Source organism: Mustela nigripes, chromosome 6, assembly GCF_022355385.1.
Source record: "Mustela nigripes isolate SB6536 chromosome 6, MUSNIG.SB6536, whole genome shotgun sequence".
NCBI classification, from domain to species: Eukaryota; Metazoa; Chordata; class Mammalia; order Carnivora; family Mustelidae; genus Mustela; species Mustela nigripes.
Genome location: NC_081562.1, coordinates 125,293,593 through 125,318,686, shown reverse-complemented (window position 1 = coordinate 125,318,686; position 25,094 = coordinate 125,293,593). Strand labels below are relative to the sequence as shown.

The 25,094-nt window shown below is 42.0% G+C and overlaps 1 protein-coding gene across 2 annotated transcripts in view; it reads right to left on the bottom strand.

Annotated features, from left to right (window-relative positions):
• The window catches only part of PRTFDC1 (phosphoribosyl transferase domain containing 1), a 95,364-nt gene that overhangs the window by 15,668 nt on the left and 54,602 nt on the right, over positions 1-25,094 (bottom strand). For both annotated transcript variants that reach the window (XM_059404162.1, XM_059404161.1), the window contains exon 4: positions 4,946-5,011. In XM_059404162.1, coding sequence (XP_059260145.1) covers positions 4,946-5,011 — 66 coding nt within the window. The remainder of the gene's footprint in view (positions 1-4,945; positions 5,012-25,094) is intronic.

The window sequence follows — 25,094 nt, the reverse complement described above, 5'->3', positions numbered from 1 at the left end:
TTAAGATTTTATGTATTTATTTGACAGAGAGAAATCACAAGTAGATGGAGAGGCAGGCAGAGAGAGAGAGAGGGAAGCAGGCTCCCCGCTGAGCAGAGAGCCCGATGCGGGACTCGATCCCAGGACCCTGGGATCATGACCCGAGCCGAAGGCAGCGGCTTAACCCACTGAGCCACCCAGGCGCCCCTGAAACACAGCTTCTTGATGTCATTTCTCCTCAAAAACGTTTGCGACTCCTCTTTGCTTTTCTGAGCGAGTTAAATGCTTTATTGAGACATTTAATATATTCTACAAACCAAACCCAATTTACATTCTCAGTGTTTTAAAGCATTGTTTCTCTATTTTGAGCTGATTTCCTTGGGTCATGTTGGTCTGCTCTGGTCCTCCGGCTCTCTCATTTCCTTCCTTTGTCCCTCATTGTGCGATTCTCTTCCTCCCTCTTCTCAAGCGTTTTCTCTCCCTTTCCCCCAGGCTTTCTGTTCCCAAGCGAAACCACTTCCACTTGTGAAGACAGTCACAGTCCCAAGGAATCATTCCTTCTCTGGATTTCTTTAAGGGCAAGGAAAGAATGTCGTGTGGGAAGACTCTTGAAGTTCTTCTCGGGGTGCCGAACGTTAAAAAAAAATGTACAAGTTGATGGCGGTGTAATCAGATAATGATAAATGCAGCTTCAGTGTAAATGTATTGATTGAAAATTGTGTAATCACGTTGTAAGGGAGAAGTTGGCTGATGGCCTCCAACAACCCTTCCATCCCACGCAGCTGTTTACTACGACTCGACTTCGCTCTACAACCACTGAAGAAAGTACCCACCTGTTGTTGGGCACCTGTTCAAGTTTGTTTTTCTCCCACCATGCTGGTGTACATTCTGCATGATGGAAAGATTCTGGAAGGCCTCTGAAACATTTTTTTCAAGTTCTCTCTAAGTCTTAATGCATAGCCTCTCTCTGAAAGGCTGAAGGAAAGGTGAACAGATAAAGCCATATGAATGCCTTCATCTACTTAAGGGAAAAGAAATTCCGAACGTTAAGTGACACTGTTTTCACTCGTTCATCTTCAGGTGTGCAGCATTCGCCAACCCAGTCCCCAGGTTGAATCTCTTAGGACGCTAAAGCCCTTCTGCTTCTCCAAGACAACGCGCTCTCATTTGACTCATTTCTCATTCGGCTTAAACCCAACTTGCTGGCTGATGTGTCCTTTGTTCTGGCTAATCGGACTTTTTTTTTTTTTTTTTAAATTTTATTTAGATAGAGAGTAGGCAGAGAGGCAGGCAGAGGGAGAGGGAGAAGCAGGCTCTCCACTGAGCAGGGAGCCCAATGTGGGGCTTGATCCCAGGATCACAACTCGAGCCGAAGGCAGCCACTTAACTGACTGAGTCACCCAGGTGCCCTGCTAGATGGACTTCTATTTACTGTTCCCTCCGACCATGACCTCCCTTTCCCATACTTCATTGAAAACATCTTTCTGGTTTCTTTCTAAGAGAAAGAGGAGCCTGCCCTCACTCAGCCACCAAATATTTATTCCAACCTGTCAGCTAGGCACTGTGCACGATGCAGGACACAGGATGGTAAATAATATAGTCAGGGTCCCTGCCCACCTTACACAGACTAGTGGGGAAAACAGACATAAAAAAAATTAGCCTCAAAGTAAACACTGCAAACTGTGAAAAGCGCTTGACTTGAAAGAGGGTACTGATACAGGGATGAATGGGGATGGTGGGGAGTGTGCAAGGGAAAGACAGTTTGCTCATTTTAGACAGAGAGACAGGGAGGGCCTCCCTTCCACAGGGGGCTGAGACCTGACGGATGGGAGGAAAATGGATTCCAAGTTGGAGGCCAAGCTTATCCGAGGTCTTGGCTGGAAGGAGCTTAACCAGTGTGGCACGATGAGGAGGGGTGAGCGGCGTGCGGTGATGGTGATGGTGATGGTGGGAGGGAAGCAGGCCCAGATCACATAGGTCTTACAGGCTGTGAGAAGGATGTTGGATTAAAATCTCAGAACACTGGGAGTGGGGTTCCCAGATAAAATACAGAACACCCGGTTACATCTGAATTTCAGATGAACAATAAATGACTTTTGAGCTTAAGTATGTTCCAATTACTGCATGTGACATGCTTATACTTAAAATGTATTCATTGTTTATTTGAAATTCAAATTCAGCTTGTTGGCATCCTGTTCTCTGTTTTGTGTGCATGTCTGGTGTTTTTTTTTTTTTTTTCCTAAGTCTGACAACTCTAATTGAGAGGCCGCTGAAAAGTTTTCAGTAGGCAAGTGAGGGGATCCCATGTATATTTTAAGAAGATCTCTTTGGCTGTTGTGTTTTGGAGAATGGTTTGGAGTGTAGCAAGAGTTAAATGAAGGCCGAAGTTCGAGGAGACTAGTTAGGCTACCATAGCATCCCGGAGAAGAGATAGTAGTGGTCTGGCCCTAGACCAGTGCTTCCCAAAATTGCATGTGCCTAGGAACCATCTAGACCTCTTGTTAAAAGGAAGACTTAATTCAGAAGATCTGTGGTGGGATCTGAGATACTGCACTTCTAATTAGTTGGCAGGTGGTACTGACCTTGCTGGTTCCTAGACCAAAGATCATCAAACTATGGCCCATCTGGCCTGCTGTCCATTTTTATAAATAAAGTTTTATTGAAGCACAGCCATGTCCATTTGTTTCCAATTTATCTATGGCTGTTTGCTGGTTTCATGCTGTGATAGAATAAGTAGTTGCAACAAAGACCATACAGCCCTCAAACTCTTAAGACATTTACTGCCTGGCTCCTCCCTAAAAAAGCTCACAAAGCCCTGCTGTAGACCACATTTTGCTACTGCAAAAGTCTAGATTCGGGTGATTACCATGAAGATGGAGAGAAGTAGGCAGATTTAAAACACATTTGAGAACACTGAATGTGGTCTACAACGGTTCATCAAGTACTCCGCTCTGATGTGAGTCCAGGTTCACGGAAATGCATAATGATGCATGATCTTTAAACCTAAGTCATTGTGAACGTTGAGAACCTGGCTGACCAATGTTGATTCATCTCAGATATATTTACCCCATGCATTGTAAGCTCAAGGGGTTTGACTCAGCACATATTTAAGCACATATAGAAATCCATTGATGCACACACATACAGGTGAATGTAAAGATACCACGGAGTAGCACCTGGTAACCTGGAAGAATCATTTGTCTTGGGAACAGAACACTGAAGCTGACTCCTGCTTATACTTCCTGCTGGCTGATTTTCTCCCTCTCCTACCTGAACTTCCATGATCTCTATTTTCTCATGGCGGGAAGGTATCTTTGTAGTAATTCTGGGAGGGATACTGAGGCTTAGTACTATCACCCCTCCTATCACTCTGTGCTTTGTAGGAAACTACCCTTTCCCTGCCCTACTCTCTGTCTCTTAAGGGAAGGGAATATCCAATACTCATGTAAGAGGGAGAGCACTTTAAAATGAAATAGAAGATGATGTTAAAAAAGTAGGAAAGAAAAACCAATTTTATATGCATCTTTTTTCTTGGCCTTCCTTTAGAATTCTTAGAATTGATACTTTGACAAACTCTCCTGGTAATAGCCCATGGTGATTGTGTAATACTGCACCGGGTACAGTATTTCTCTTGTGTCATACACCTGTAAGGCAATGTCCTCCAGCAAAGTCCCAAAGTGACTTATTTAAAGGCCACTTCATGGTTGTGAAAAGTTAATTTCTGGGTATTGAGTATTTTAATTTTCGAGCATGTCATTTTTATTTTTATTATTTGTTTTAAGTAGGCTCCATGCCCAGCGTGGTGCCCAACGTGGGGCTCAAACTCACAACCACAAGATTAAGACCTGAGCAGAGATCCAAAGTTGGACGCTCAATGGACTGAGCCACCCAGGTGCCCCAAGGATGTTATTTCATGCACTGACGTAGTAATATCACATGATGGCCTCGTGATGCATTAACATCAGCCAGTTAATTCCAATTTCTGTAGAATATAATTTATGTCTAGATAGTAATGCCCCATTTGGATGGCTACGAGGCTTTCTAAAGAGTAGAGGGAAAGAAGCTGGTTTGTATAGGTAGAGCCCTTGGGGCTCTGTCATGTTCCTAATGTTATTATACATGTTTCTGTTAAATGTCTGCTATTCCTTTACCCCATCCAGATGTTGCGTCACAATAACAACCACGAATATGAGAGATTAAACTTGTGCGAGAGACTGATTCCTGTCACTTGGGAAGCTAAAGTTGTCCAAGGATAATGAGTACTAGAGATGTCAAAAGAGTTGTTGCTTGGATTCGCAGCAGAACTTGAATCTCGGGGCGCATTTCGACAAAGGCCAGGCACTTTAGGAAACAACGCTTCCTTCCATGGATGTACTTATGTCAGAATCCAAACAGATTTTCACTTAACTATTAAGCATTGGAAGGTCTGGAACGCCAAGGTGAAAGTGGAGGTGTTTGCCCCATGATTTAATGGATTGCATTTTTTGCATGGGAGTGGAAAAGGCCTAAGGTTGGAACATATGCTCTCCAGAAGTACTTTTTAACCCCCTCCTTAAATATTAGATATTTCAACAAACCTGTTTAAATGCCTTAGTGCAAGGCCTAGGTGCTGAGGCATAGATGAGAGACACAAAAGCATAGAAATAAAGGTTTCTTTTCTGGAGGAACAGCAAGAGGAGAAAAGGAAGAAAGCAGGAGCGCCAAGGGATTTTGTAATATGGGGTTGTCTGAAGTGAGATTGAAAAGAAGGTTGGAGACCAAAGATCTGGTCGGCCTCGGGTCCTGGAAGCCTTATAAAAGGAGTGTTTTAGAAGGAAGAAATCATTAAAAGGATTCACACATCCATTTGCATGAATTAGCCCACCCCCGAGAGTGTCTGAAATGCATTGCGAGAGCTGACCTGAAACGAAGGTCACTGATTTCCCCATGACCTCAGTGCAGCCCCAGCAGAGTCACATTCACAAACCTTTCCAGCCAGTGTTGAAAGATCCTCGCCTCCAATTATCTGCATCTCGCCCACGGACTGGTCGTTCTAAAAAAAGCGAAGATAATATTTCACTGTGCGAGAAAACCTTTGCGGCACATTTTCCCTGTCTGCCCAGCTCGCGGCTAGATTGTGCCTGACAAATCCCGCACAAATAGCTGGTACAGATTCCTGGTTGCCCCTGGTTACCGAGAGCCACCCGCCTGCCTCGGTGCTGGAGACAAAGCATTGGGATGGCTCCTAGAGGAGGGAGACTGTGGAGAGGGGCTGATAAATGGAGTGGAGAGAAAACCAACAGACCTAATTTGGGAACACAGAAATGATGGAAGATGCTTGAGTCTACCCTGAGGCAGATGGAATTGGGGAAGGCTGTCAAGTTCCGGGACCTCTCTGGATGGAGGGGGCTACTGTTTGTGGGGGGTGTATGTGGGGGTGGGCAGAAATGGGCCATGCATTTGTCTGCTGGGCCACCAAGCCCCATCCTCTGCCCCAGGGGGTAGCAATCAGGTAGTGGTTCCCAAAGAAATTAGGGGCCTTCTCTTTCCTCCTACCAATACAGGTCCAGCCCCCCATCTGAGGTCCAGGGCAATTAAAAAAAATTAATTTATTTAACAGAGACAGTGCAATAGAGCACAAGCAGGGGGAGGGGCAGATGGAGAAGGAGAAGCAGGCTCCCTACTGAGCAGGGAGCTCCACAAGGGGCTCAATCCCAGGGCTTTGGGATCGTGGCCTGAGCCAAAGACAGACACTTAACCAACTGAGCCACCCTGTCAAGGGCAATTCTAACAGTTCACACAGAGCAAGAACTATTGCACTCAGACCTTCAGGCATGAATGAAGAAGCCTCAGGAACGTTGTGCAGGCCCAGGAATATGTTTAAGAGATTTTCACGCCAGTTCTGTTAAAGGTCCATGAGTATCCCTTTCATGATGATTATATATCGTATATCATCCTCTTCTAATTAAACCACACACACACACACACGCACACAAAACCAAATACGGATTGTTACCTAGTTCCTATCACAACAAAATAACATGGAGGCAGAACAGAGGAAACAGAGACAGGCAACTTGTTTTCTGGCCTCACTGGGAAGACACAGCAGAAGGGCTGACGCAGACACCCTACAGACCGTGGATTCACAACCAAGCCAGACCTTCCAGCAAAAACCTACGGGAGAAGGTCACAGTGCTGCCCTTCGTGCAGGACTCGATGAGCCAGGAAACATCTCAGGTCACTGCTGTGGCTTTTGGAGCTCTGGGCTCTCCTCTTTTATTCTGGCAAAAAGGCTCTGCCTCTTTCCTGGTGGTGGGATGGGGAGCAGGTGTGTTCATTTCCTAAGGATCAGGTGGGGCCAGGCCTTACCTGGGTAGGTAAACCAGCTATGCCCAAAGCTACAACAGGTCTTGGACTTTGCAGCGACTGAAACAGATTTGTCCCCTTAGGAAAGTCCTTGGGTTGGTTTGAATTGGATTCTGTCACTTGCAATTGAGTCTCTAGGCACAGAGCTACTTTGTCGTAGAATGCGTTATTTGGGAAGATGAAAAGCAGCCAAATAACCCACAGAACAGTTTCATCAATGAAGCAGCCTTTATCTTTTACCTTACTGCTCCAGAGCTGGGGGCGAAAAACGACCTTAAATTGTTTTCACTTCCCTTGGTAAAGCATTCATTCTTTATGGCAGTGGAGTGGACAGGATGCCCACCAAGTAGGTGAGACCAAAAATTTTCTTCTTATGGGAACTGATCTCAAAAGGAGAAAGTCAAAGAACACCCAGAATTCACAGATCTCTTGCTGTTTCTGAACAGGCATTCATAACCGTACATTCACAACCAGTCACGCAGTAGGTTAGGGACTTGTCCAAAACGTCAAAGGAGAGATTTTCTTATCACTTGTGGAGGTGCAGAGACACAGGAGTTAACATAGGGGGAATGTCTGCATATTAGACTCAAATGTGTTGCTCATAGCAGCAGGAAAAATGAAATTTCAATATCTCCAGAGGAGGGAGGTATACAGAATTGGATGCAACTATTAAGCCACAAAGTTTGACATAACAAACGAGATTTACCCGCTGCCAATCAGTGTAAACTTCATAATAATTCTATTACCATCTTCATTCTACTGATTAAAAACAAAAAGCACAATATATCAGAAAGCTAAATAATGTGCTTGCTCTAAGTGTCGCCTTCAGCATGTTGCCAAGCAAGTCTTAGTTCAGAAGACCTTCCTTAGAGCCCAAGTTTATAACATGTTTTTATTATTACATTTGTCCTTAACTCATCTGGAGCTTGTATCTTCCAAATGTCTATAAAGTCAATTGTCCCAATACCACTTACTGAATTGTTTTTTGTGTTTTTTTTCCCTACTGATGGGAAACATCATTTTTATCCTTATCTTTCATTCTCCTATGTGAGGGTCAGTTTCCATATTCTTCTGTTTCCTTACCTAAATGTCCATTTTAGCATCCAAACCGTACTGTTACATTATTATAGCTTTCTAGTATGTTTTAGTATCTGGTAGTGTCAGTCCCGTTTTTGTGTTCTTTTTTTAAAAACTGTCTCGGCTATCTTTGCACAATTATTGGCCTACTTGCTGAGCTGTTATGAAGATCAAACAAATGAATACATACTGATCATTTAGAACAGAGCCTGGCACGTGGTCAGTACTCAGGAAATGCTGGATATCATTAATTTCCCTCGCTCCCCCTCTTGCTCCCTCTCTGTCTTCCCTACTTCCGTCCTTCCTGCTTCTTCCCTGCTTGCTTCCTTCTTTCCTACCTTCTTAGGAACTGGTCACTCCTCAGGCCTCTTTGGTACACTGAGGTCTGAGGTCTGGAGCCCCCTGGTTTAATGACTCCAGCAAAGGAGGCTTTCGTGTCTTGCTGGGTTGGAGAAGGGAACTCAAAGGACCCCCTTCTCCATTCATATGTTCCCCAACCTCTTGCTCCTTTATCCCCTTCCCCCATCACTTCATCTTCCAAGAGCCTAGTGACTCACTTGTGAGCCTTCAGAAGTTCTGTGGCACAAATCCTATAATGCTCATCGACAATTCCCTCCACAGGCATTTAGATTTTCACTTTCTCTATTACGTTGCGTCAGTGCCCTTCCTTAATCACTTTTGCCTCCAAAACCCATTGACATCTCTCCCCTCCTCTTTGTCGTTGCACATAGAGACTTCCATTCCTTTCTCTACTGGCATTTCGGTGCGGTTTCAGGAGGGAATAGAGCTAATTGTATGCAGTCAATCCACTGTGTTTAACCATGATATTTTCCTGATGGCTCAAAAGCATCCTTACAGTCCTAGGATTGATGTGCTTTTTAAAACATCCTTGGTTTTTCCTTGATAATATTTTATTTGGGATTTTTCGTCTTATCTTCGTAAGTCAGATGGGTTTATAGTTTTAAAGCAAAGTTATACTAGCCCTATACAATGCATCGAGTGGTTACTTATCTTTTTTTCCTAGGCTCTAGAAGAAGTTTGTCTCAGAAGGGATTGATTGGTTTTGCTAAGGTTCAATAAAGCCCAGTATAGGTCTTATTTAACTCCCAGCTTATAAACCAGAAACCTGAGCAATGGGCATTTACATAGCTTGCCCAAAGAGGAGTTGCTAATAGGTGAAGGGATCTAGTTCAATCCTAAAATGGCTGGCTCCTTGTTATTCTGGTGTAACCTACCCCTGCCCCTTGGCACCCAGTATTCCTAAAAGAGAAAAGCGCATAGTATGTCTTTGAGTGGAATCTAGAGAAGGAGTGAGTCCTGCTCACACAATGAAGGGAAATACACGAGTTCAGGAGAACACGAGTTCTCTCCGTGGCCAGGAGAAGCCAAAATCTTGTAGAAATGGTGGAGCGGTTATTTAGATTTAAAGAGCCAAGGAAGGGGCACCTGGGTGGCTCAGTGGGTTAAAGCCTCTGCCTTCAGCTCGGGTCGTGGTCCCAGAGTCCTGGGATGGAGCCCCAAATTGGGCTCTCTGCTCAGCATGGAGCCTGCTTCCTCCCCTCTCTGCCTACTCTCAAATAAATAAATAAAATCTTAAAAAAACCCAAAAAAAAAACACAAAAAAACAAGGAAATCTCTGGTATTTAGCCCTGGTTCCTTGGAAGAAATATTTTGGAAACTACTAATTTAGGTGACCTGATCTCCAGGTACCAAAGGGGGCACGCCCAAGCAGCCCCACAGATGTGACAATTCCTCCTATGGAGAATTTAGACTGCTTAGATCATGTTTAGAAAAAAACAGCACCGAGCAAGAATAAATATCCTGAGTTCCTGTCCTTTTGGGGAACAGGAAGGGGAAAAGTAAGGAAAATAAATAAACAAAGGAACCACTCTCTAAGCCATTCGTTTTCCAAGACAGAGACACTTGCTTCAAAATCTGTACACACAAAAGTTTTCTCAATATTCTCCGCCACCACAGATTCCTTAACTTTGCTTTTCCTCCCTAATTATCTTTCCTCTTCACTATTCTGTGCTTAGTAAGGTCACTGATTCTATATTACATGGACAGAGATGCAAAACAAAACCCAGAAAGTCTTCATTATAAGGAGGTTTAATGAACAACCTGCAGAGTTTCTGATTAAAATGGTGCAAACTACTAATTATTATTATTTTTAACTCTAACATCTGATGCCAAGTCAGAGAACAAGGACAGGTGAATGGGTTCCAGTATCCCCAGTTTTTTCTTCAACCAGTGGTTGATTTAGGACAGGACTCTTAACAGGATCCCTTAGTCCTTCATGCTGCCTGAAGCCAGAGCAGAGGGCACAGTGTGGTCAGAGCCTGCATGGCTTCTGAACCCATTGCTTCAAGCAGAACAATTCCTCTTGTCTTTCTTACATCGACTGGGTTCACAGTGAGGTGGTGCAGGCAAAAAAAAAGTTTAAAAAACCATTGTTTTCGTATTTTCTCCTTTGGAATTGACTGACTTTTTGGTTTCCTGTTCATTTAATTACCCATCTGCTTCTGAGAGTGTTTGTTTAGGAACTCCTTCTTACGACCTATGCGGAGGGAGTGGGGGGCAAAGGGTATGCTGTGGAAAGAAGAATGTGGAGATTAAGCGACCAGGTGGCTGGGCTCCCCGGGTCCCCTCAAGGACCAGACTGCCTGGCTTCCACTCACAACCCCACCTTTCATGAGTTGTATGACTTTGAGGAAGTTACTTACCGTCTCAGGGCCTCAGTTTCCCTATTTATAAAAAGGACATATTAATCATTCCTACCTCTTAAGATTATTGGAGGACTAAAGGAATTCATGTACATTAAGCACTTAGAAAAGTGCCTGGCATGTAACAGTTAGCAGTACATAAAGCAGGCCCCATATTCTCCTAAGAAACTTGCAAATCTACCTGGTGCCCTAACATTTGACTTTGTGATGTATTCTTCGTTCAGTTCACACGGTGTCTTACTACTCTGTGGGTGCGCTCCGTGGTTAGGGTTTACCAAGGCTAACTGCTACCCATGAGGCATTTGGGTAAGGAGGACTCATGTCATTGCACTGACACTTTGTATCCCAGCTGGAGCTTTGGTTAAAAATGACCTCTTACGTGTTTTCTTTTTGGGTTTCTCAATGACCTCCCAGCTTCCACACTGTGCTGTCTGATGCTTTCCAGCAGATTGTTTGGTGGGCATAATTCTTGTCATTCCACTTTGCTGTTTTCATCCTTTTCCTCAACAGGCAGAAGTCACTTGGAGATGGTGCTCTGGCCCACTTTTATACTTAACTTCTTTAGAGCCTTGTGAGAACCATTTACAGTTAGTAGAGCAAGGAGTTAACCTTGAAACTGCCTTGCAAGATGGCGGCAGAAGGTCTGTGGTAGAACATGAGAATGGAAGACTGGGTTTCTCATCTCTTTCCAGGCCCAGCTACACTTTTACCTTGGGGATCATAAGCTGCCCTAATTTCTTTCTACGAATCCACCATTTTAGCTTAAAGTAATCTAAAATTGATTTAGGTACTACTTGTAAACAAAAGAACCTCAACTAAGATACCATGCTAACTTATAGGACAAGTCGGTATTTGCAAATTTTGATAAATATTACTAGTGACAAATTACTTGAGACACATCTCATCACTATTGATGTCCTACACTGTCCTGCACTGAGACCCCAGGAGTTCCCGGCACAGAACCTACTGCATTACCCTCCATGTCTTAACTCACGGTTGTTCACATTACATGTCTCCATCTTTCTTCACATGGGTGATTCATGTTCTTTCATCAAGACTCAGTTCAGGCATCATCTCTTCTGGGAAGCTTTCCTAGAGTCCCCTGGACTTTATATGTGTCACAATAACACTCTATACAGATCTGCATGTTGATAGACCATATCCAACTGGAGTTTATTTTTATGAATGTAGCAGTTGCCAATAGAATGGAAACTCCTTCAGCACAACAGCCTTACTGTCATCCTAATTGTTCCCTCTGTCGCTGGCACATGGTGGCATCCAGTGTTTATGGAATCATACTAAAGCATCCGAGCACATGCGTTAGCTTTATTTTTAGTACTTTTTCTCCTGCCCACTTGGACTACAAGTGTTCTTGGACAGCACTTGTTTTCTATTCCTTTAAGTTCTTCTCCAGCTGTCCAGAAACCTGAAGGACCTTATTCCTCAATGGGACTCAGAGAAAAATGACAACTATAAGCAAACACATGAGAAAATATCTGTAAAGCTCAACTGAGAAGGACTTAAATAAAGCTGACTTGAGTAACTTGAAAGATGGGATGACTGAAATAATGTAGACCTTCCTCTGTTACGTCTGATTTCCATCCAAATGATATTTCTTTATTCTCACATTCTTATTGTCTCAGTTCCTTGTCTCCTCAATATTTTTAAAAACCTACATGCCCATATCCATGTGAATTCTGAACACAAGAAATATGAAAAGATGATTTATTAAGATATCTTAATAACAGGAATTTCATGATTAGTAAAAGATACATTTTAAAGCCAAACTAGTGTTTTAGCCAGGAAAGAAACCATACAGGTTAGCATGTACAGTTTCACTTATTTGAAAGTACAAGTGTACTTTGCATCTCTTGAATTTGGTGTGCCTAATTTTGCAAACATGATGTGACTTTATTTGAAGACAAAATGGCTTTCTGCTTAATGACAACGATTTATTACTCCATTGTGATTGGTAGAATACCAATCAATCTACTCCACCCGGTCTCCAAGAGGGGTATGGGTTAGCTAAGAGGAATCTCCACCCAACAGAGAAAGGTTATTTTCTGTATAAGAAATAAAGGGGAGCTGGGTTAGAAGGGGCCACAATGATCTGAAGAATCTATAGGCTGAAGAAAATGAAGAAGAAAAAGAAAGAGTGAGAGAGTGAAAGAAAAGAAAAGAAAAAGAGAACAGGAAGAAGAAAATAGACCTTTATTTTAATATAGTTATAGAGGACCCCAGGAAGGAGGAAACACAGTTTGAAAACAGATCCAGTGACTTCTCTTTACATGAACTCTGAAAACTTGGAAGCAGGATATCCTTCTGTTTTGAATCTTGGTATGGGCTGTTGTTTTGGTTGAAATTGTGTTTTTAAATTATGGATCAGAAGGACAAACAAGTGGAGCCTCTGGAAACATCTGAGTGACCCCAAAAGACTTCAGTAAAATCTGTGTTTTAAAATGTGGATGGCCATATCCCAATGGTTGACTCTTTCTTGGAAGACCATTTTCTCCATACAATTTTTCCCTCCTAAATACCCAGGGAAGATTTATAATTATAACTTGAAAAACAACAAAAAGAACAACAACTGAAAATAGTTGTTCAACAGTAATGAAATCTTAAACCAGCTCTCATGAACTGGTTTTAGGATTACCAGGGGAAGGGGTGGTGAACAGGGAGGACCAAGGGAGAGAACTGGCAACAGATAGCATACCAGAGAAACCTCTAGAACCCACACCACTTTTTAGTATTAAACTTGGATCTATCTTCTTTCCCACCCAGTTGTACTCTGGGTCCAAAAACTTCTGCTATCTTGTATCATTTCTCAGCTCAGAACATTTCTGAAGATGCCCATGCTTGCAAAAAAGCATCTGATTTCCAACCCCCGCACCCCCACCCTGCCCCGCCTCAGAGCCAGGCAAGAGTCCCCTGCATATCACAAACACCAAAACACAAAGACATTTGCTTTTTTTTCTTTTTGGTCTTATAAGGGAGTTTCTGGAAAGTTCTGTAACTGTTAAACTAATAAGAACTATGCAACAGGGACATGTGTGCTGAACTGGGCTTGCCCTCAACCCCCTTATAGGATCAAGTTTGTGGAGGGTGGGGAGAGGATGGTGGTGGAGAAAAGCACAGCCTTATCTCGGGAAACCAGAAAAAGAGGGGCTGACATGTTTTCAGGTTGGTGACTCTAAACCACCCAAATCAGGTGTCTCCCCAGATAACCATGTTCCCTCCTGCCTCTCTACTCAGAAGGTACCATCTTGGAGGCACCAGAATCAGGAAAAAGAGGCACAAGGGAGAAAAGCATAGCCTCCCCAAGTCCCTGAAGAGCTTAAGTGGGTCAGTCTCATGCCGGTTTTAGGCAGGCTCAGTCACCACCCAGAAGCTGGTCCTGGGCCCAGCTTATGCCCTGCCCTGCCCAGCAGACACACCACTCTGCTCAGGCTTGCAGGCTGCAGGGATGAGTACAGCACCTTTAGTCTCCAGCTCAGGGGATCTGAGTAGATACATGAGCCTGGCCATGGACAAAGCTATAAAGCTTCAAAACCTTAAACATTTAGAAATAATGGTATGTGCCTCTGCATTCATATTAGAGGCAAGGCTGACTTTGAGAACCATTTACCGAACATTTACTAAGTGCCAGGCACGGCGCAAAAACACATCACGAACATGAATCCAAGCAAAATCCCATGAGGTACCATCCAGAAGCCATTCTCCTTGGTATTTACCCAAGGAGTTGAATATTTATGTCCACACAAAAGCTTGCACTTGAATGTTTATAGCAGTTTTATTCATAATTCCCAAGACTTGGAAGCAGCAGAGATGTCCTTCAGTACATTGACAGGATAAATAAACTGTGGTACACCCAGACAATGGAATATCATTCCGTACTAAAAAGAAATGAGCCATCAAGCCACAAAAAGACATGGAAGATGGTTAAATGCATCTGGCTAAGTGAAAATGCCAATCTGGTGGGGGTATATACTCTAGGATTCCAACCGTAAGACATTCTGGGAAAGGCAAAACTATGGAGATAGTAAAAGAGGCTGGTAAGGGTGGGGGGAATGAGTAGGTGGACCACAGGTGATTTTTAGAATAGTATAAATACTCTAGGATACCATAATGATAGATGCATGTCATTACACATTTGTCCAAACACAGAGTTATGGGGTGTCATTGTAGGTTCATCAGTTGTAACCTATGTAACTATCTGGTGTAGGATGTTGATGGTGGGAGGCTGTAGGTGTGTGGGGCCTGGGAGTGCATGGGAATGCTCTGTACTTTCCCCTCAACCTTAATGTGAACAAAAGCTGCTCTTAAAAATAAAATCTATTTACTATGGTGAGTGCTGTGAAGTGTATAAACCTGGCGATGCACAGACCTGTACCCCTGGGGCTAATAATACATTATATGTTTATAAAAAAATAAAAAATAAAAAATAATTAAGTCCATTTAAAAAAAATCCTATGGGGTAACAGGCACTATTATCATCCCAATGTAAGTAACTTTGCTAAGTTACAGTGCCCAAGTCCACACAGCTGGAAACTGAGGGGCTGAAAACAGGATAACCCTCTGTCTTGCTCCCAAACCTCCACCTAACCAATATGTTCTACAGCTTTTCTCTTGGGTCTGATCAGAATCTACCTTTCTGTCTGACTCTGCACTAGACTTCCTCTCCCTGCCAAGGTGCTTGTAATGTGCACAGGAATCCCCTGCACAGACTGTGATCCTGCCTGGGGTGGGACCCGAGAGTCTGCCTTTCTCGTGAGCTCCCAGGTGACAGAGAGGGGGCAGGTCCGCAGGCCATGCTCTGAGTGGTTGGGGGTCTATGTTCCATCTGCTGGCTAACTCCAGCACACACCCTCATTTTATCATCGTGTGTCTTATGGATGCACCCTTCACCCAGGTCTTCCTGCCACATCCCTGCTTGTCAAAATCATAACTTCCCTAGATGTACAAGTTAAAAATCGACTATCACTGTAAGTCATCACCTGATCCTCATCCCACCACCACCATCAGCCAGAATTGATTTCTCCTGCCAAGGTGTTTCCTTTGCATTAAGCATGTATTCTTACCACACTTGTTACATTATTCCTCTTCACTCATTTTTTATGCATCTGTTCATATCTGCTCTTCTAAAAGCAACTTGAAGATAGAGACTTTAGATCTTTCATCTTTGTAGGTTCCTTAGCCCTGAGCAGGTGTCTTGCATGCAGAAAGGAACCATGATGTGTTCCCCTTTTCTATAAAGTGGGGACAATAACACTTACTTGTTTGGATTGTTGTGAGCTTTAAGTTCAATGTCATATGTAGAGTGCTTTGCTCAGAGTAGGCCCCTGATAAATATTTATTGAATTGGATTTTCCTTTTCTGTTACCCATAAAAGAGAAAGGGGAGAGTGTGGGAGTGGATTAATGACAAAGCCAGGCTTACCCCCAAGGTATCTTAACATTTATTTATGTGGTTTTTCCACTCTATCAAGCTCTACTTCACTTTTTTTTGCTTATGTAACCCCTAGTCACTCATGTAACTAAAATTTATCAATATTTACAGAAGAAACCTGGAGTAGTATTTCCTGGTTCACACTTTCTGTGCAAATCATTGACTCATGTTCAATTAGGGCTTACCAGATGAAAGGAATACATGTCCTTACATTGTGGTAAAGTATAAGTTAATGTACATAATATATTTAATGTGCATGTGATGTACATATGTAACAGTTACATATACATACCAGTATGTCTATGTAATTCAAGATAAGCAAATTTAAATTTAGGTAATGGTTTCCAAGTAACATGACTGTACAAGAAGAAATGATTATGACCAGACAATGATTTGCCTTAAGCAATTACTCGTTGGGACACCTTGGCAAACTCACTCTATTTCTCATTAACTTCATCTGAAAAATGGGGATAATACTGCCTTCCTTACATGTCGAGAGCAAGCAGATTGCCTATACATGCAAATGCTACGAAAAAATGGAGCAAAATTTTTTACATGCAAAATTGCATTAACAATATCCTCAGCCATAATACAAAGCTAGAGGGAAAAGGCAATTTATATGGAATACAAAGAAATTAGAACACCAAATGTCAAGCATTTCATCTACTATGACTACATTTTAGGTTTACAGTTTTGCTCCAACTTCTCCAGGTATCTGATGAGACACAAGTATCACGTGAGAAGGTCTGAGAGCAGAATGCTTCTAGAGCCACCTTTTATTTTTCAGAACAAGAGAAGATGGTTTATGTGATGTAGGCATGTTGATTGGCAGTGCAGGCTTGCAAATTCCTTCAGTATTAAGTCATGTCTTCAAAACTGGGTGGGGCGCTGAGTTATTAAATTTTTTCTTTGCCTCTGGAGGCTAGGCTTGGAAGTGGCTGGAGACTACATGTGAACTGAGCTGGGTGGTCTCAGGAAAATTCTGTGTAAACAGCGTTGCTCATCTAAAAGTAGCACAATACACTGCACATCTGTCTGTCCATGTTATACAAACAGAATCTGGACTCCATTAATGTGCCTGAGGAATAAATTATTCTCTAATAAATGTTTTTATAATCACAGTGGAAAGGAAGGTCCAAGACAGCAAAGGAAATGAGACTCCAGTACCAATTTGTTGGCGGAAGCCTGGGAGGGGAGTGGGAGAAGGAAGTAGACCACAGCTGTGTCTGACTTAGAGCGGGTGTGTCTTCTTTAACATGGGAAAGGTGGGGTTCCATACAGACTAAGGTATGGGAGAGTACCTTATTCTGTACTTGCCAATGAGGACTGCCAGATCGCCTAGGGAAGGTGGATTTGCTCTCAGTTCCTGCTGGATGATCAAAGAATAACTTCTTAATGACGCATCCAGCTAAGGATGTAGACCCAACAACCTCAGTGCCCCAAAAGTCAGAATGTCTATATGAGGTGGCCTGACAGAGCCAGCAGCTATAGAATAGGGCATGTGGGCTGTCTGACTGTTCACACATGAATAGCTACTCTTCTCTCTTTACCCCCATCGAGTATTTGTTGTCATTGGCTGATGACACGAGGGCCTTTGTTTTGTAAGGGGGCAGGAGAACTTGTATGAGTCAGAGGGGACAGGGAAGAGAGAAGAGAAGGCTGGAGGCTGATATGATGACCACTGTTCTCCATCTGGTCCCTTTGACTACATTTGAGCCCTGATATTGGAGGATTGAACTGCTTTCATTAGAGACGAAGATTCTGGAAGGGGTCAAGGGTCCAAAGTGGAGCCCATTCACAACCGTTTGGGAGCCCTGCCTCTGTGGGAAACCTGGCCCTGTCCTGGTGCCCTCAAGGCTGGCAGTTTGCGGGGCTCCCCTAGCACAGAGACAGGCACTCACAATAGGCATGGTTAGCCGTGGCCTCGATAATGATTCCAGAAGGCACTTCTTGGGCAGAGATACCAAATGCAGGAACTAGAGCTGGGACTGGCTGAGGAGGTAGCAGATGCTGTGGAGTAAGTGCAGCTGAGGGACTGACTCAGACACACATGGGAGGACCCCCTTGGGAAGTCTCAGAAATAACCAAAGAGTAAAATTCTTGATCGGGCCAATGGGAAAAGTATAATCCCAATGCAGTGTACTTTGGCATGCTCACACCTGGATCTACTTTTGTAGTTACCAATGGGTAATGCCAAAGATGAAAGCTGCATAGGAAACGACATTTGGGTTGCAGAAATGTCGAATATTTATTTGGTGTTTATATAACCTTCCTCTGATTACATCAAATTCATTTGCTGTGAAGTTCACAATGTCCTTAACATCGTGGAGTTCATGACACTATCCCTGTTGTAGCACCTCGGTTTTTAATTTAAAAATTTTAAGGGGATGGTTTTTACTGTTGTTGTAGTTTTAAAATTTCATTATATTTTGATAAGTCCCCGTGACTTCTGCTTCTTGCCAAGATGGAGTAACAAAGACCAGATTTAAAAAAATAATAATAAGCAAAATGTAGGCAACAACAGTTTCAAGATACTGGATGTCAGGCAACAAAGAAGAGCAATCCCCAAGATAGGAACCAACAAAGGGGACCCTATGACTGACTGGCTGACTGTCCTGGGAGAGTTTTCATACCACAGCATAGGGAAGGAGAATCCTGGTGGAGTCTGGGAGGTGGAGTGTAGGAGATGGAGAGGAGTGACCCGGGAAAACTTGACAGTGGTTCTCAGGATACAATATTGGAGAGAAGGGCTGCAGAAGGAAAAGCAGCAGAGCATGCAGCAGATCTGCAGACACAGACGAAGAAACTGCTTGTGTCAAAGAAAGAACCATCTAAACGGATTGGAGGGAGCAGTGCCCAACATAAGCAGAGCCAAGAATAGTGCCTGTCCCTACCAGAAGGTGAAATCCCACCATTGATGGGGAGTTGCGTAGAGTACTTTGGAGGGTCTTGCCTCCGTGGTGAAGACTCTCTAGCCCTAGCATGGGGTTTGTTCTGGACCCACCTAACAAATCATAAAAGCAGGATCTGAAAGGATCTAACTGCTTCCAAGTCACAACTGCATCTCAAAACAAGGCTCGAGAATATATAAGGGAATAAAAAAAAGTACCCATCCACAAGCAAACGAAAAGTTGCTCCCCATCACTAATCGTCAGAGAAATGCAAATTTGAACTATAATGAGCTATCACCTCACACCCATTAGGATGGCTATTATCAAAAAGCCAGAAAACAACAAGCGTTGATGAGGACGTAGAGGAACTGGAACACTTGTACGCCATTAGTACAAATGTAAAATGGCGCACCCTCCTTAGAAAACAGTGTGGTGGTTCCTCAAAAAGTAAAAAATAGAATTATCATGTGATCCAGCAATTATACTTCTGGGTAGATATATCCACAGGAACTAAAAGCAGCATGTTGAAGAGGTATATGCACATCAAGGTTCACATCAGCATTATTCACAACAGCCAAGACATAAAAGTAATGCAAAAGTTCAATAGGTGGAGAGATTAACAGAATGTGGTATATGCATATGATGGAAAACTATTCAGCCTTAAAAAGAAGGAAACTTTGTCACGTGCTACCACATGGATGAACCTCGAGGACATTATGCTAAGTGAAATACAGTAGTTACAAGAAGACAAATACTGGTATGCTTCCACTCATTTGAGGTGTCGAAATTAGTTCCAGTCATAGAAATAGGAAGGAAGTAGAATGACAGTTGCCAAGGGACTGGGGAGAGGGGGAAATGGAGGAATTGTTCAGTTTCATAGAGTTTCAGTTCTGCAGAATAAAAAGTTCTAGAGGGGACCCCTGGGTGGCTCAGTTGTTTAAGTGACTGCCTTTGGCTTGGGTCATGACCCTGGAGTCCTGGGACCATGTCCTGCATTGGGCTCCCAGCTCCATGGGGAGTCTGTTTCTCCCTCTGACCTTTACCCCTCTCATGTCATCTCTCACTCTCTCTCAAATAAATATCTCTTGCACAACAATGTGGAATACTGAACCACACAGTTAAAAATTATTAAGATGGCAAATCTCCTGCATTTTTATTTATTTAAATAATTTTATTTATGTAAAAAGTCCATCACACAGTAAGGCACAATTCACAATGTTTGACATCTAAGTAAAGATTCTCAGGCACAGAAAGAGGCAGAAAATTGAAGAAAATAAAAATCAGTAGAAACTGATCAAGAACTGACACATGTTAGATGTTAGATGTTAGAAGATGAGGACATTAGAACAGTTCTTACAGTTGTATTGTATAGGCTCATTGGTTAAGTAGACTGGGAAGATATACAATTTTTAAAAGACATAAATGGAGCTTCCAAGGATGAAACATAAAATGTATGAGATGAAAAATGCATGGGTGTGGTGCACAGAACTCTAAGATGGTCCCAAGACTGTCCTTTGGCATACACATCCTTGAGTGTGAAAGGGACCACAAATATGATAGAATATAACTCCAACACTTATGTTACCATATTTGGCAAAAGGAATTTTTCAGATATAATCAAAATCCCAAATCAGCTCACTCTAGCTAACCAAAAGGGAGATGATGCAGGCAGGCCTGAGAACTCAGAGGAGTCTGTCAAAGAAACAGGAAGCCTGCTGGCTTTGGGAAGCAGACACACGTGTTGTGAACTGCTATGCTATGGAGAGAGCCAAGTGGCAGGGAATAGGGGGCAGCCTCCAGGAGGTGAGAACTGCCCACAGCTGTCAGCCAAAAAGAAAATGAGGACCTTTGCTCACAACCTGGAGGGTATGAATTCTTCCAACAACTTGGTGGAGGTTGCAAGGGTATATATTTCCTGAGCTGGCTTTATCAGGATGCTTCCAGCTGACAACCTTGGGAGACCCTGAGCAGAGGACCCAGCATCTTGGCACCAGACTCCTGACCCATGACGATGTGAGATCACAAATGTATGCTGTCTTAATCTTTTAAGATTGTGGTGATTTTTCATGCAGCAGTACAGAAGTCATATAAGTGACAAAGCCAAATGGCAGATGAGATACAGCAGGAGAAATGGTTAGTGAGCTTGATGACAGCAATAGAGAGTGCCCTAAATGGAACAAAGAGACAAAAAACAATTTTTAAAAGGTAAAAAGATCATTAGTGAGCTCTGGAGCAACTTTAAAATATGGCCTAATCGACATGTCAGCAGAGTTCCTGAAAATGGGAAGTGGGGACGAGAATTATTCAAAGAAATAATGTCTGAAAATTTCCAGGTTTGATGAAACATATACATCCACAAATCCAAGAAGCTTAATGAAAGCCATGTACAAGTAACATGAAGAAAACGACACTAAAGCATGAAAATAATAATGACAAAGTAGCTCTGATTAGAAAAAATTCCAGTGAGAAAATAATGGTGCAATGCATTTAAGTACTAAAAAAAGACTGCCAACCTAGACTTCTGTACCCAGCAAAATTATCATTGGAAAATCGGGTGAGAGGTGCCTGGGTGGCTCAGTCAGTTAAGTGTCTGACTTTTGATTTCAGCTCAGATCATGACCTTTGGGTCATGACATTGAGCTCCACGAAGGGCTCGGTGCTGGGTGTGGAGCCTGCTTAGGATCTTCTCTCTCCCTTCCCTTCTTCCCCTCCCCTCCATGTGTCCTCTCTCCCTCTCTCCAAAAAAGGGGATGAATAAGACAGTGTCAGACACACAGAAGCTGAAATAATTCATCATCAGCAGAAGTACACTACAAAAAAAGTTAGAAGAAAAACTGCAGGCAGGAGAAAGATGATCTGAAAAGGAAATAGGGATTTGCACAAAGGAATGAATGTGACTAGATACGGTAACTACACAAATAAATAGAAAAGATTTTTTACATTCGGTATCAAAATCTTTTTAAAAAGTAAACTATCAATTTTGGAATAACTGCAGATTTACAGAAAAGTTACAAAATTAGTAGAAAGATTCCCTGCATACCCTCTACCGAGTCTCTTCTATTGTTAACATATTAGATGGCTGTTGTCAATCTGTTATAACTAAGGAACCAGTATTACTACATTACATTAACTAAACGCTGAATTTATTTGGCTATTAGTTATGTCCTTTATCTATCTCAGGATCTCATCCAGGATACTGCATTGTATATAGTCATCATGTCTCTTGACTACTCTGGTCTGAAACTATTTCTCAGACTTTCCTTTCTTGATGATCTTGACAGTTTTGAGGAGTGTAGTTGGGTGTTTTGCAAAATGTTCCCCAACTGAAGTTTGTATGATATTTTTCTCATAGTTAAATTGGGCTACGGGTTCTTGACAAGATGATCATGGAGGTAAAGTGCTATTTTCATTACATCACACCAAGGGTACATGCTATTAACATGACTTAACACTCATGATATTAACCTTGGCCACCTGGTTAGGGTAGAGTTTGCCAGGCTTCTCCACTGGACAGTGACTTGTTTTTCCTCTGCTTTCCATACTCTCCTAAGTCACAAAGCCCAGACTACCCTCGAGGTTTGGGGAATTAATCTCTTTCTCCTTGGGAAATAAGTATCTACATAAATTACTTAGAATCCTTGGAACCCATCTTATTTGTTCAAATATGGTCATGCATAGGAATGAACTACATCAGAAAAGGTAACTATAACTACATGAGTGTACATAGAGACATAGTTTCTTCATATTTATATCCCTTAAAAGATAATTGCCTTTAAAAAAATAACAAAAAGTAGTAATAATATATTGTGGCATTTATACCATATGTATTAGTAAAATGCATGGCAATAGTATAAAGTCTAGAAGGGTAAAAATGGAAAGGTACTATTATAAGCTTCTTATACTATAGGTGAAATGGTATAATACAACTTCAAGGTAGACTGTGGTGAGTTAAAAATGTTTCTATAAATGCTGGAACAATCACTAAAAAACCCAGAATTTTGGCTAATTAGCAAACAGAGGAGATATAATGGAATCACACACACACACACACACAAAAGCAGAAAATAGGGGCACCTGGGCGGCGCAGTGGGTTAAGTCCTCTGCTTTCAGCTTAAGTCATGATCCCAGGGTCCTGGGATTGAGCCCTACATTGGGCTCTCTGCTCAGCGGGGAGCCTGCCTCCCCCCCTCTCTCTCTGCCTGCCTCTCTGCCTACTTGTGATCTCTGTCAAATAAATAAAATCTTAAAAAAAAAAGAAAGCAGAAAATAGGAAATGATGGGAGAGAACAAATGGACAAATAGAAAACAAATCACAAGATGACAGAATTGAACCATACTGATAATCCCATTAAATATATATGGTCTCCACGTCACAGGTAAAATGCAAAAGTATCACATTGGCTATATGCTGCCTTCAAGACACCAGCTCTGCATATTAAGAAACAAATAGGTTAAAAGTAAAAAAAAAAAGAAAAAAAGAAATAAAAAGTAGAGAAACCAAAAACATCAGTATTCATTAAGGAAATACAAATTAAAACACCGTGATATACCTCAATTCCTTTGAACGGCAAAAATTAAAAACCACACCAAGTGTTGGTGAGGATGTAGGGGAACTGAAACTATCTTGCTTCCCTGGTTGGGTTGGGGGGCGGGGAGTTTAAAATGGTAAAGCCACTTTGGAAAACAGTTGAGTAGTTTTTTTAGAAAATTAAACATGTGCCTACTATAAAGTTCAGCCATTTACCCTTTGGTATTTATTTACCCAAGAGAAAAGAAAGCCTATGTCCATACAAAGACCTGTTACAAATATTCATAGCAGCTGTATTTGTAATATAGCCCCAAACTGGAAACTACCCACTTGTCCATCAATAGGGGCCAAGTAGATGGGCTCAGGGGAGGGTGCTGAGGTTAGAACACTGGCACCTGAATGAATGAACAACCAGGAAAGAACCCTGGGTTAAGAATGCTATGCCTGTAAGAATGTGCCTGTAAGGATGCTTATTGATTGGCTGTTTACAAAGATTGACTTTCACATCAGGTTTAAGTATTCAAAAATATTAAAAAAAAAAAAGCTCAGTTAAAAAAAAAGTCAATACACATATTCAATGAATATTGAATAACTTCTGTAGCCAAAAGTTCTAGGAATTTGCTCCAAGTCTTCTCAATCCCATTACCACCATAGAGACCAAGTCAGACTTCCTTCAAATAATGCCTTTCAAATCTGCTTCAAGTCCCTGGTGTTCTGATTAAATCGCTTCTTACGTAAAACGTCTAGCCTCCTTCTCTTTACTCACCGCCAACTGTCTCTTCTACACATTCACCCCTGACTCTCATCTACTCAGATGGGCTATACATTATTATTTTTTTTTACCCCTGCAGTCAAAATAAATCCTCTTCTCTTCCTATTTATCTGCTGCTGGAGCCAATTAGTGATGGAGCCTTGGTTCTGTGCTCATATGCCTTCTAAGCACACCTAATTCAACAATCAAAATTGAAAGACAAATTGTGGGTACTATAAATATACCAGTCCACAAGTAGAAAGGGACTGGGGTATTTCAGGAGGCAATGGCATTGAAAGCAGATTCTTCATGAGAACACTGACGTTTCCGGTTTTATTAAAGTGTTAGTTATTTCTGGAGCACTAAAGACCTAAAAGCAAGTTTTGCTACCACTGGAAGACATGGCTACATTTTAAGCATGCATTAGTGATTCCCAAACCTCTCACACAGAAGTTTGGTTTCTATAACTCCAGTTTTCATTTGGCTGAGAGGAATAGGAAAAGGAGTTTCCAAATTCTCTTTAAACCTTGTGGGTTACGGGCACCTGGGTGGCTCAGTCGGTTAAGCCTCTGCCTTTGGCTCAGGTTATGATCCCTGGATTCTGGGATAGAGCTCTCTGCTCAGCAGAGAGTCTGCTTCTCCTTCTGCCCCTACCCTATTCTCACTCTCTCTCAAATAAATAAATAAAATCTTTAAAAAAATCCCTTGGGTTTAGCTATCAATAGATAATAAAATTCACCTAAATTCTGATCCTTATAAGATCTGTCTTTGTAATGGCACAACTGACTCCCAGGAACATGGAATTATGTCACACCCCATATGACATAATATTACATATCTGAGAAAGACACCTCATGTAAAATTCAACCACAACTTTCAAATATAAAATATAGTATTATTATTAACTATGGTCACCATGTTGTACATTGCACCATGTTAAGAGAGTAGATCCTGGGACGCCTGGGTGGCTCAGTGGGTTAAAGCCTTTGCCTTCAGCTCAGGTCATGATCCCAGGGTCCTGGGATTGAGTCCCACATCGGGCTCTCTGCTCAGCAGGGAGCCTGCTTCTCCTTCTCTCTCTGCCTGCCTCTGCCTACTTGTGATCTCTCTATCAAATAAATAATAAAAGCTTAAAAAAAGTAAAATTCCTTCTACTATTAAAAAAAAAAGGATTGTAGATCTTAAAAGTTCTTATCATAAGGAAAAAAGTTGTAACCATGTGTGCTGATGATGTTAACTAGACTTATTGTGGCAGTCATAAAAACAAAAAAATTTAGATGCAATTCAGGGGAGTGTCCAAACAACAACAAAAAAAAGTTTTTTTTTTTTTTTTTTTTTTTTTTTTTTTTTTTTTT